The sequence below is a fragment of the Tinamus guttatus genome, unplaced genomic scaffold (genome assembly GCF_059628265.1).
Source record: "Tinamus guttatus ecotype Peru unplaced genomic scaffold, ASM5962826v1 Tinamus_guttatus_pri_ptg000087l, whole genome shotgun sequence".
In the NCBI taxonomy this organism is placed as follows: domain Eukaryota; kingdom Metazoa; phylum Chordata; class Aves; order Tinamiformes; family Tinamidae; genus Tinamus; species Tinamus guttatus.
This window is the reverse complement of record NW_028288621.1, coordinates 1117308-1130495: the sequence shown is the minus strand read 5'-3', so window position 1 is coordinate 1130495 and position 13188 is coordinate 1117308. Positions and strand designations below refer to the sequence as shown.

At 49.1% G+C, this 13188-nt stretch overlaps 1 protein-coding gene across 1 annotated transcript in view; it reads left to right on the top strand.

Annotated features, from left to right (window-relative positions):
- The first annotated feature begins 244 nt into the window (after positions 1–244).
- LOC148595533 (adenylate cyclase type 10-like) overlaps positions 245–13188 on the top strand; it is a 253341-nt gene continuing 240397 nt past the window's right edge. Inside the window, 4 exon segments of the mRNA XM_088520384.1 lie at positions 245–252; positions 974–1119; positions 1279–1317; positions 1840–1983. Of these exon segments, the coding sequence (XP_088376510.1) occupies positions 245–252; positions 974–1119; positions 1279–1317; positions 1840–1983 (337 nt within the window).

The window sequence follows — 13188 nt, the reverse complement described above, 5'->3', positions numbered from 1 at the left end:
CAGTGTTTGTGCTTGGGAATGCAGGAAGCAGCTGCTTCAGGCACAGGCGGACATCAGTGAGCGTGCGAGCCTCCCTCCAGCTCCGTAAGGGAGATGGCGGCATTGCGCTGGGCGCAGAGGAGTAAGGAGGGAGTTGGGCAGCTCCGCGGCACGAGCTGGCAAAGCGCTGGCTTGCACAGGTGATCTCTGTTAGCCAGACCTGTAGCGCGGTGTCAGCTTATGGGTAACTGCTGATACGTGGCCGATGTCGCTGTGAGCCGCTTGTGACCCTGCGTTGGTGGCAGAGGGCTGGCTGTGCCTCACAAGGGCCCGGGCTCAGTGTGCGAGTCTGCACAGCGCTGTCTGGTTGTCCTTCCTGCTGGGCACGGTCGTCTTCTTCTGAGGTACCACAGGTACCACAGGGCGCTGACGAGGGCTTGTGCTTGGAAGCGACGCTCAAAGCGCTGCTCGCTGCTGGGGGAAGTAGTTGCTTTCGTCCCCGACCTTGGGGGCTGAGGACTTGAAGCACGAGATCTGCCTTGCTCAGAGCTTCCATGGAGTCCTGCTCTTTGCGGATGTCTCAGGTGGGTGCAAGTGTTATGAGGGGCAGGCATTGAGGAGAAGTCAGCGGCCCGTGCCACTGGGATTTAGCAGACCTTTCGAAGCACTGTCGTCCCACGGATCGTAGCAAATGGCTCAAAGGTGATCTCTTTGCTGCTGAGGTCTTCCCTTTGGGAGAAGTACCACTTGGATATTGCCTGGCCATAGGCATGAGGTGAGGTGGCTGTGGAACATGCTAGAGAGCCCCAGCCAAGGGCTGGCGCTTGCTTATGATGTCTAGGGGTGAGAAGGGGCAAGCCGTGTGCTCATGAGCACAGGTGGAATGAGGCAGTTGTGCCTGCTGCCAGAGGCCCCTGCCTGTTCTCCTGGCTTGTGTCTCTCTCTTGAGTACGTGCAAGTGATGTAGGAAGTGCCATGTCCTTGGTCCATGGAGACATTTGCTGATTTCTCTGTGCCACTGTGTCCTTGTTTCGGGCTTCACTGCTCTGACAGAGAAGTTCATTCAGAGCACCAGCCTCGACCGGGGTGCGGAAGAGGTGACGCAGACCCTCAACCACTATATGGGTGACATCTTGGAAGGTAAGTGCTGCTCTGCAGGCGTGTGTGGGATTGCGCGATGAGGAGATGATGGTGCTGGGCAGCTGCTGCTGCCTCCTTGAGCGGGCTGGGCCTTTCTGTGGCCCTGAGGGCCAGCGAGGGCAGCTGGGCAATGCTTCTCCTGCTTTCTTTTGTGTGCAGAGATGCTGGCTTTTGGAGGGGACATCCTGAAGTCTGCTGGTAAAAGAGACTCAGCACATTGTGCTGCAGCTGCAGAGGAGCGCTGGGGGAAAGGAGGCCGGAGGCGCGGGGTGGCAGGGCCCGCAGGGGTGCCTCTCATGGCCCTGTCGTGCTCAGGGGGAGCTCTGTGCGGGCCCCAGGCCGGAACTGCAGTGGGACGGCAACGATGGCAGCAGCTGTCAGGGCACCCTGGGAGCGTGGGGGTCGGGGCAGCCCGTGGGAGAGGAGGGGTGGGGAGAGTCCTTGCGTCTGTGCTGCATGGCACCGTCTAGGAGGGAGGCCCATGTTCATCCAGCCACCCGGGGCACCCTCTTCCTCTGCCCATGTGGCTGCTGCTGCAGCTGGCCAGGACGCGGGGAGGGTGTCCCCATGCCCAGGGTGCTGCAGTTTGGAAGCAGGTCTTCACCCAAACACTGTTTCCTCCGCGTGCCTGCTGGCTCCTGCTGTCGCAGCAGCAGCAGGGTGCAGCTGCGGGAGGACTGTGTCTGATGGGAGCCTTCCCTGTGCCCTTGCTTTCCCTAGGGGATGCTGTGCTAGTGCTGTGGCGAGTAAATGAAGCCCAGCTGAGCGACACCATCAGCCTGGTGCTGCGGTGTAGCCAGCAGATCCAGCAGATGTACAGGGTGCAGAAGACAGATGTGGGCCTGAAGCTGCACCTCAAGATAGGTATGAGGAGTGGTGGGCTGGCTGCAGCGGGCGCAGAGGCGTGCGTGGGGCTGAACAGAGACGCAGGGCGCTTTGCAGCGTCGGGGAGAGGTGCTGATCCCTCCCTGCTCGGGCGGCTGCAGGTCTTTGCTGTGTGTTGTAGGTAATTAGGGTCTGGCGGCCGGAAGATATCGCGCTGTACGGAAAGATAGGGCCCCTAATAGCCAATAGTGTTTAGTTTATGATGTAAGCAGAAGGATGTGACGTTGTAAACCTTAGCTATATAACACCTTGTTACCCATCAATAAACGCCATTTGCCATCCACCACATTCGTGTCAGCGAGCTGATGGCCCGAGCGGCCTGGGGGTGGTCACCGTGCCGTTCCTGAACCAGGTCGCCACGCCTTTGAGAAGCAACAAGTGGTGCCAAAACCCGGGGATCATCGCCTGGACGGGTAAACGGCGGCCGGAGTGGCTGGACCAACCCGGCGGGGAGGATGCTCCCGGAGCAACAAGGAGGATGGAAGCCCTTGTGAAGATTGTATCGCATAAGCATTGGGGTATTGATTGTAAGCCAAAAGATTTTACTCTCGCTGTTGCGAGGCTTTTACAAATTAAGGTTATAGACCAGCCGGTGGATATTCTCCACCCTGAAGTGTGGGACAAATGTACTAAGGTGTTAGCCGAGGAGACGATGTCCTCAGGTTGTGGGAAACACTTAAGTCTTGGGGAAAAGTTGTACAGGCTTTGCAGAAAGCTATAAAAGAGCAGGAGACCTGCGTGGCGGTGAGGAACTGTTTGTTGGCCACCCCGAAAATGGGAGTCGGGGCAGCCACACAGACTTTGCACCCCCCAGACGATGGCGATTCTGCTGGGCCTAAAGATCTGTGAGAGGGCGATACGTCCCCTGCATCCCCAAACCCCGTCCCGCTTACAGAGGAGCAGAAACAACCGAAATCTGTTTGGGACGAGGTAGCCGAGGAAGCTAGGAACATTGAAAGAAAGTCAGAGCTTGGGGACGTCTGGGCCAGGCCACCACCCTATGCGCCCCAAAATGGCGCCGAGCTGCAAAGGGAAGGACGGGACGAGGATGCCCCCGGTGGGAACAGGGAGGAAGCACTAGAACTAACAAGCGCATGCAAACAGGAGGGGGCGGAGAACGAGGAGGAGGAAGGTGGTGGGGGTGACCGGACAGGGGAGGGAAGTGCGAGTGAGGGGCTGAGAACCGATCAGAGCGGCCATCTGAAAAAATGTAGACGGCGGGGCGAGCAAGAGGGGGGGAACAGCCCGCCCGCAAGGAAAGTGGGCGGGGCCGGAGCCTAACGAAAAAGGGCCGGAGCCTGGAAGTGACAAGTCAGTCGAGCTCTGCCTCTAGATCCAACACCAGCTGGGATGAGTGTCTTGCGGACTGGACCATCGGACGCCCCCGTAACCTGTACGCCCCGGTGACAAGCGTCCCACCCGAGCCTGTGAGTTCCACGCTGACCGAATCCAGAAGACAACAAAACAGCCACCGCAAGAGGGGGCCGCGATGCCTTTGCGTTATCTTAATTTTGAAGCTTGTCACTATAGGAGAAGTAGAGTCACACCAGCCCTTTAAATGGGTACTTGAACGGATCGAACAATCTCGAGTAATTAGTACAAAAATAACTACAGGGTCACCAGTTTTCAGTGCTTCGCCTTGCCAACTAGCACCCATTGAACCCTGTCCAGAGTCGATTGGAAATTATTGTTGTCCGGCATCCAACCCGTGAAAAGCCTACTGTAATCGCCCCGGGCAATACTATTGTGCATATTGGGGCTGTGAAACTATTGCCACGGCATGGAAACTGCAAACAGACAAATTCTTAAATATTACAGCAGGACCTAGCGGTTGTAAATTCTCCCAATTGAACTACTGCGGGACATTTAAGTACCGCGGAACATTTGAGGAAGAAACTTGCAAATATCTAAATCTCACCATGAAATCACCGGAGGATAATGGCTGTGTGATAGGACAAACCTGGGGTGTAAGATATTATGAACCAGGAAAAGATAGGGGTGGACTTTTCCGCATTAGAAAAGAAATAGCTCCGTCTGATAGGGAGCCCGTAGGGCCCAATACTGTATTAACTGGCGAAATACAGATCAAAAGACTAAAAACCAATTTGGCTCTAGACAAAACCAGGGACATACAGACTAAAAGATCAAAAACCAACTTGACTTTAAAATCCCCAGGATAATCTACCATCCAAAAAATTATGTGTATGAGTTCAAAGAAATTCGGCCAGAATCTTACCTAACGAAAAGGGAACCAATTACAGCCTTAACGATAGCCGCTCTACTAACTTTAGGAGGAGCGGGAGCCAGAACAGGGATAGCTGCGTTAAATAAAAGGGAATCGAGATTTTACAAACCTGCAAACGGCTATTGATGAAGACCTGACTAAAATAGAACAATCGATTAACGCTTTAGAAGAATCATTCCGATCCCTCTCAGAGGTGGTACTACAGAATCGAAGGGGTCTGGATTTGCTTTTTCTTAAAGAGGGAGGGTTGTGTGCTGCTTTGAAAGAGGAATGCTGCGTTTACGCGGACCATATGGGAATAGTAAGAGACACTATGACAAAATTGAGAGAAAACCTAGAAAAACGGCGAAGAGAAAAGAAAATCGCAACGCAGCTGGTACGAAAATTGGTTCATCGGTTCGCCGTGGTTAACCACCCTGATATCTACCTTGATAGGGCTGATCACAATGATCATGATCTTTGGACCCTGTATATTGAATAAGCTCATGTCATTTGTCAAGAGTCGGCTGGAGAAGGTTAACATGTTAGTAGAACACCGACAACTGCTTTAAGAATATATCCACTCAGTATTATCCCCAAGTTATCCCAAGGTACACCCTATTCCTATACCGTGGTATTACCTGTCATCCCCTACCTTCTACGCTTTGTGCCTTATGTTTTTATGTCAAGTTTATGATATATAATTGCCGAGGCCCACCCCGCGAGACGGAATGAACGACACTTCAATGTGAAGCAGGTTCAATTCGTTTACTATTCTCTACGGTGTAGCTTTATACAATTCTATCACCTGTAAGCGTACACACGCGCTAAGCAACAGCATTCTCATTGGTTAAGCTATAGTGTCCATGCATAACTAGCTTGCAGCTGGCTGACATTCCTTTCCGATGCTCTATTGCTGGTCCTCCCAGATGCTTATCTGGCTATGGCCGGCCTAGTTCATTAAAAAGTTGCTAACGAGCGTTATCTTCTCCGGGTGGCCTTGGTTCCCATCGCTTCAGTTCCCGGTTCTCACCGCCTCAGCTCCTCGGTTCTCATCACTTCAGCTCCTCAGTTCTCATCACTTCAGCTCCTCGTATTCCTGTAAAAGTGCTAAGGCCCCAACATTTCCCCCTCTTTTTTCAAAAACAGAATTAGCGGTATTATGCATCAAGCGTTGCAAGTATTGGCAAAAGCAAGGTAACATAATCACAAGCACGAGTATAACCATCCCGATCACGCACAAGTGGTACAACATTTCTGTAATCCATGGTCCTAAGCCTAACGATCTGAGCCAATCTTCTAATCCCCAACTTTCTTCCTTCAACTTGTGCAGCCCTTCCTTCAAGAGTGCAATCTTTTTATGGATAGACTCTGAATGATCGGATAAGTTTAAACAACACATACCTTCAAAATCCTCACACCCATGCCCATGTGCTAAAAGCAGAAAATCTACTGCGGCTCTATTCTGCAATACTACATGATTTACACTAGCTACATCTTGCGATAGCTGATCTAAAATGTCTGATGTTAAATTTAATTCATTCCTTGTCCAGCATGCTAGCTGTTTCAAGGAAGTCATTGCTCGTGCGGCAGTGCTCCCTGGGATAAGCAGGGACACGAAGATAGTTTTGACCCTTGACCAAAATCTTGGATCCCCAACTTTTGTACAATCTAACTCATGTATCGATCGTTTCTTCCTTTTGGATACAAAGGTCATCACTTGAGATATATTAGGGTGAAATAAACTCAGTCTCCCCAGATAACACGGACCTCCTTGTGGACTGGACGGTACTCCGTTCCATGCCCGGTCTCCGCATATTAAAAACACTCCTGGTGGTAGCCGTTTTGCAGAGAAGCTCGTTAATTTACATTGGGTATATGTGTGAAGATAAACATCATTAATTTTCAGCCCCGAGTTAACTGTTGCCCATTGCGATGTACTTTCTTCAAGTGCACCTTTGCTATGCAGTTCAAAACTAACCCATCCACCGTTTCGGGTGGTATTTGTGGCATTCAGACTTCCCAACAAGTCTAATTCCTCCGGCGGGGAAGTCAGAGTGCCATTCAGACTTTTAATGATTTCACATTGCCAGCACCCGTCTAACTGTTCTGCCGTTCGCTTTGATCGGTAAGAGCACATAGTAGTATTTAATAGAGTATCATTAAGCACAGCAAAATTAGCTACGTACCCATTGAATTCTTGAGGTTGCCAAACAGGGACACCTATCAAACAAGTACGAAAAGGGTCTCCTGGACGTTCCAAGCTAAGACAGAAGGCACTTTGGCCTGTCTGATTAGCTATGGTGACCCAAATGTTCTCCCTCTGCTGAATTTCTGTCTGCCATTTCCCCTGCACTATTCCTGTCACTGTTATCAAGATGATTACCAAACAGCTGAACCTGGTCCATTCTGACATCCTGGTCCATTGATTGTTCCTGTCTGTTCCGCAACCACGGTCGTACCCACTTGGCTGGTACCCAGGTCGTTCCATCTCCTGCAAGTACACAAGCATAACCCCGTCCCCACGTAATTAACTCGACTGGACCTTCCCAGATCTGTTTCTGCGGCCAGAAAACTTCTACCTGCACCTTCTTTCCTGAAAGATCAGCTGGGTTTTTAGAAAAATGGGTGAAAATAGGTATACTATCATCATTTCGAGGGTTGAGCCAATTTAAAACATAACATGCTTTACTGATTAACTCGTAGGGACTCTTCTCCCCCTCTTTTTTCAAAGCAAACAATAATTGTTTTAAATTTTTATGGTGACGCTCGATAATGGCCTGACCACCAGAATTATAAGGGATACCCGTCTGATGGATTATTCCCCATTGCTGGAAAAAGGTTGCACAGGTGTTACTCTTATACGCAGGTGCATTATCTGTCTTTATGATGTCAGGCTTTCCTAAAACAGCAATTGCCTGAGTCCAATGTTTACAGGCTGACTTGGCATTTGCAGAAGTGGCTGGGGTGGCCCATAAAGCCTTTGAACAGGTATCCACAGTAACATGTAAATACTTGAGGTGCCCAAAAGGTGCAAACTCCGTTACATCTGACTGCCATATCTGTCTTGGTTGTAATCCCCTCGGGTTAGTACCCATTTCCTGTAAAGGGGTCAAGCGTGCACAATCAGGACAAGCAGCAATAATAGCACGAGCTGTTGCTCGGGAAATGTTAAATTCGCGTTGTAACGCTCGAGCAGACTGATGAAAAAATGAATGAGAAGATGATGCCTGCTGTTCCACCGAGCAAGGAATACCTGCTGCTGACACAACACTATCTATGACTGCATTGCCTTCTGTTAAAGGACCAGGGAGTGCAGTGTGGCTACGGATATGTGATACCCAAAAAGCATACCTCCTCTGTTGTATGATGTTCCAAAGCTGAACAAACAAGGCTTGGAGACTATGGTTGTTTACGTGCCCTATAATTGCCCTATTAATTCGTTGAACAATGCCTACCACATACAAGGAATCGCGTTTGACAATGGTCTTGAGCTCCGGATTTCTCGCTCTTCCAGCTCCAAAGAGGTGTGGAAGAGAGGATGCTTAGGATAGTGATTGTCCACTTTAATTCCCTGAATGGCTAAGGCAAATTCTACGCTGTTCAAGCACCATTCTTCGACTATCTCCAGAGCCTTTAGAGGCAGAATAATACTGTCAGGCTCCCTACCGGCAATTGTTCGTAAACACTGCCGGGCTTTCAAAACTCCCATTCCAATTGCCTCATGCCTCTGAGTTAAGGTGCGTCGTAGGTGACTTGGAAGAAAAACCCATTCGAGTATAAACAAGATCCCCTTCTCATTTATCTGGGCAATGATTACTGCTACCTCCCTTTTCCGATTATAAACCACCAAAGATATTGGTAACCCTTCCTGTAATCTATAGGCAGCTGTTCCGGCTATCTTCCCCTCAATTCGTTCTAAGGCTGTGGCAGCCTGTGGAGTTAAGCTCCGCTTTTCCGCAGGCGCTTTAGCTCCTCTGAGCAGTTGAAACAACGGCTCCATTTCCTCATTGGTAATACCACAAAAATTTCTGATCCACTGAATGTCTCCCACTAATTTTTGCACACAGTTAACAGTGTCAATGTTTGTCTGCAATTTAAGCTTTTGGGGTCTAATTCTAGCCTCTGTGATAACCATACCCAAATAATTCCAAGGAGCTTGCCTTTGCACTTTCTCAGGGGCAACGACCAAACCAAATTCCTTTAAACAAGTAATTAATTCCTCTTCGTGCGTAGCTGGTAAAACTTCAGGGCTTGCTACTAGGATGTCATCCATATAATGATACGTAATTAAATCTGGGTGATTTCTCCTCCACGGTTTCAGGGCCAAATTCACAAACCATTGACAGATGGTTGGCGAATTTTTCATTCCCTGTGGAAGAACTACCCACTGATATCGTTCCGATGGGCCTTCCCTATTAATCGTAGGAACCGTAAAGGCAAATTTGTCACTGTCTTCCGGGTCGAGGGGTATTGTAAAGAAACAATCTTTCAGATCAATTACTAACAAATGCCATGCTTGTGGGAGCATAACAGGTGAAGGCAACCCTGGCTGTAATGCTCCCATGTTTGCCATGCATGCGTTAACAGCTCGGAGATCATGTAACAATCTCCACTTTCCTGATTTTTTCTTAATGGTGAAAATAGGGGTGTTCCAAGGACTTGTTGACGGCTTAATATGACCTTGGTCTAATTGTTCTTTAACTAGTTCCTTTAGGTAACGCAGCTTCTCCTCTGGCAGCGGCCATTGGTCCACCCACACAGGGTCCTTCGTGGTCCATGTTAACTTTAAGGTGGGGCGGAAGCTGCCCCCAATGGCCGCTAGGGAAAAGGTGTCTGCAAGATGACTCCCCACTGGGCCAGAACATCCCTTCCCAACAGCCACAGTGATGTACACATCACATAAGGTTTTATCATGGCTCTGTTTCCCTCTTTATCCATGATGGTTACAAAGCATCGACTAACCTGCGTAGGAGATTGCCCTCCGATACCTGTCACAGGAGCATCAATTTCTTGCAGATCCCACTGAGGTGGCCATGCAAACTTGGGAACGATAGTGATATCTGAACCTGTATCAATCATCATGGCAACATCAGTAAGACGAATACCATCCGGTCCCACCATACTCACGAGTCTTGTCGGACGCTGAGTAGTTATTTTTTCACAAAAGGCAACCTGGGGGGGTCCAGAAGATCCAAAGCCTTTGTTTCCACGCTGGGCCTGTCCAGGATTAGGAACTAGAGCTCGAAAAGGTATCAATTGGGCTATCCTGCTCAGTGCTGGAATAGTAACAGGAGGATTGAAAATTTTAATCATTATGCCAATATTTCCAGAGTAATCAGCATCAATACACCCTGGTAGAACAAAAATACCCATTTTTGAAGCTGAGGAACGGCCAATCACCAAAGCGGATAGGCCCTTCCCCAGGGGACCAGTGCACGTAGATTCCAATATGTGCACATCAGAATCTCTAATTACTGTGGATTTTGCCACGGCCAAATCGACTCCTGCACTTCCGCAAGTTGCGGAGGAGAGCTCACAGAGGCAGCCATCGTTTGGGGATATTTGTTCGCCGCGTCCCTCATAACGCGGCAGCTCCCGTTTCCCTGCAACTGTGTACCGTTCTTATAACATCGTGACCGACATTCTGCTGCCTTATGCCCAAACTTTTGACATTTAGCACAGTTCCCATTAAATCCTTTCGGGCCCACACCTTCAACTCTAAATTTGTTAGGACACCTTCTTTTCACATGTCCTGGTAGGCCACATTGAAAACACACTCCATGAAATCCTTTATCCCCCTTTCCAGATATTCTCCCCTCCTTGAGTGCTGTAGCCAAAGCCACGGCATGTATTTTAGCCTTCTGCTCTTCTTCGACCAGTGGTGCTCGGGAACATACTTCTATCATCTGAATAATTGAGGCCCCTGGTGGCAGAGTAGCCAACAGTTGTTTACAGGATTGATTTGCGTTTTGTATTGCCCATTCCTTAGCCAATATTGCTTTCATCTCTGGAGGCACATTAGGTGCCATATCCAGGGCATCCTTCAGCCGGTCGACAAAACCGAAAAAAGGCTCGTCTGGCTTTTGCATTATTTTAGTATATGGCAATTGAGGTGTTCCAATCTGTGGCAGGGAAAGAAAGGTTGCTAAAGCTGCATTTTTTTGATTGTTGTAATACTCTAGGGTGAAGCGCTGCTTGGGCCTCGGGTGCCCGATAGCGCCCATTTCCCATCAGTTGGTCGAGAGTGGCGACCCTTAACGGATCATCCATACTACAATTTAGATTTTCCAATTGCTTTTCTTCTAACCTTTCTTGCCACTTTGCTAGCCAGAGCATATAGGTAGTAGAGGAAAGCAGAAGTTCCATTATAGCCCTGCTGTCTGCAGGAACCATACTCGAATATTTAAACAAGGCAGAGACTTGGTTTCGAACAAGCTTATTATCATGTCCATATTGCATCACTGTTTTTTGTAAATCTCGCACCAATTTCCAATCTAAAGGCTCCCACTTGGGGCCCTGGGCTCCCACTACTACGGGGGCTGCTATTGGAGTTAATATAAAGTCCCCCTGTAACCGAGCATTCTCTATCAACCCCTTATACCGCGCTCCCGCGTTAAAAGTTGGATCAATAGGTGGCGCCACATCCTTACTTTTTCCCGCACTATCACTTCCACTTACAGTGGCTCGGAACCACGACAACAACCCTTCTTCATCTGGATCGCTCCCTCCAGCTGCTTCCCCTTTCTTTTGAGCCTTCCATAACTCCTCAATCTCTCCACCCAAAATGTAACCCTCCATACCAAATTTTGCCTGTAGATAATTTTTTGCTTCGTCAATTGTCATACTCCCTTCTTTAACCTTCTGCAGTACCCACTCCTTTTGTCGTTTCATAACCTCTTCATTCACCTTAGAGCTAGAAGTACCTTTTCGCGCCTCCCATTGCCCCAGTTGTTTATCCACATTCTCCAACCCCTCTACGATAGCCTTATGGGCAGCCTTATATGCTGCCTTCACATCCCTTGCCCTGGACCCACAATCTAAGCGCCACATCTGTTCCAATAACTCCGTCATTCTCTCTGTTTGCTCCCGAAGTTCTCGTCGCATTCCTTGGATGGTACTGTCATCGTCATCCGACCCATTCGGGATCGGTACTTTAATCGGATCCACGTCCATTTCGGGCGCTGTGGGGAGTGGTCGTTCCGGGGGTGGTCGTTCCTCCCCCTCCCACGGTGGAAGATACTCATCCACTCCCCCCCATACTTCACGTTCAGCTAGAGTTACTGGACACGCCTGTCAAGATGAAATCCCTTTTTCCTTATTGTCCATTTCCTCGTATGGATTCGGTTCAATAATTTCAGTCCACTCGGAGTCTCCTGAGCCACTCTCCTCCCCCTTTTCTCCGCCGAGTGCCTCTCGCAAAGCAGCAGCGACTTGAGCCTCCCCGTGCAATTGTTCAAGCATTAGCCGCACGGGACGATATATTTTCGCAAGTCGCCGAGCTTCCTTTGAACCTACTTGCACACCATCCCACAGTTCTTTTCCCACTCGCTCCCAGGACTCGAGCTTATATACCTGAGAAGTTTCTTCTATGAGTTTTTTCTGCTTACAAAACAGCAGCAAGTCAATTAAATCGTCTTTTGAGATCTCAGTTTCAGTCTTTTGAGCGAGCTTTAACAAACTTTCTATAATAGCACGCTCCGTTGCTGATGCAGCAATTTCCATCCTAGTTGCTGATGCAGCAATCCCCATCCTGCCCCTGACTCACCAGGTCAGTCCTGACTCACTAGGTCAGCCGTGGCCACGATCCGCCTCTCCCGGGCGCCCAGCTACTTCTCCGCTGGCTGCAGGATCCCTCGCGTTCTCGGCTCCACTCTACCCACGGTCGTATCACGTCGGGGTCACCAGATGCCGAGGCCCACCCCGCGAGACGGAATGAACGACACTTCAATGTGAAGCAGGTTCAATTCGTTTACTATTCTCTATGGTGTAGCTTTATACAATTCTATCACCTGTAAGCGTACACACGCGCTAAGCAACAGCATTCTCATTGGTTAAGCTATAGTGTCCATGCATAACTAGCTTGCAGCTGGCTGACATTCCTTTCCGATGCTCTATTGCTGGTCCTCCCAGATGCTTATCTGGCTATGGCCGGCCTAGTTCATTAAAAAGTTGCTAACGAGCATTATCTTCTCCGGGTGGCCTTGGTTCCCATCGCTTCAGTTCCCGGTTCTCACCGCCTCAGCTCCTCGGTTCTCATCACTTCAGCTCCTCAGTTCTCATCACTTCAGCTCCTCGTATTCCTGTAAAAGTGCTAAGGCCCCAACATATAATTTTAAGATTATTATAAACTATAAGAATAGAATAAAATAGTAATAAGAATAAGGTAATAATAACAATAAGTAAGAGTAAGATAATAATAAGTGATCACAATAAGATAATAAGATAGTAATAAGAATAAGATAATAATAAGAATAAGTAATTAGAATAAGATAAGTAAGAATAAGATAGTTGTATTTTAGCTAATTTTGTTATGCATAGGGAGGGGGGAAATGTTGTAGGTATTTAGGGTCTGGCGGCCGGAAGATATCGCGCTGTACGGAAAGACAGGGCCCCTAATAGCCAATAGCGTTTAGTTTATGATGTAAGCAGACAGATGTGACGTTGTAAACCTTAGCTATATAACACTGTGCTACCCATCAATAAACACCATTTGCCATCCACCACATTGGTGTTAGCGAGCTGATGGCCCGAGCGGCCTGGGGTTGGTCGCGTGCCGTTCCTGAATCAGTTCGCCACGCCTTTGAAAGGCAACAGCGGTGGGAGGCCCCTGTGTGTACTCAGGCAGCCATTTAGGAGCTGCCTGCATGCAAACCGTGCAGAGGGCGAGCACAAGTGCCAGTATGCTGAGCCCATGGTGGAGTTTCCAATGGAGCCTGGGAAGAGTCCAACTGTGGGGG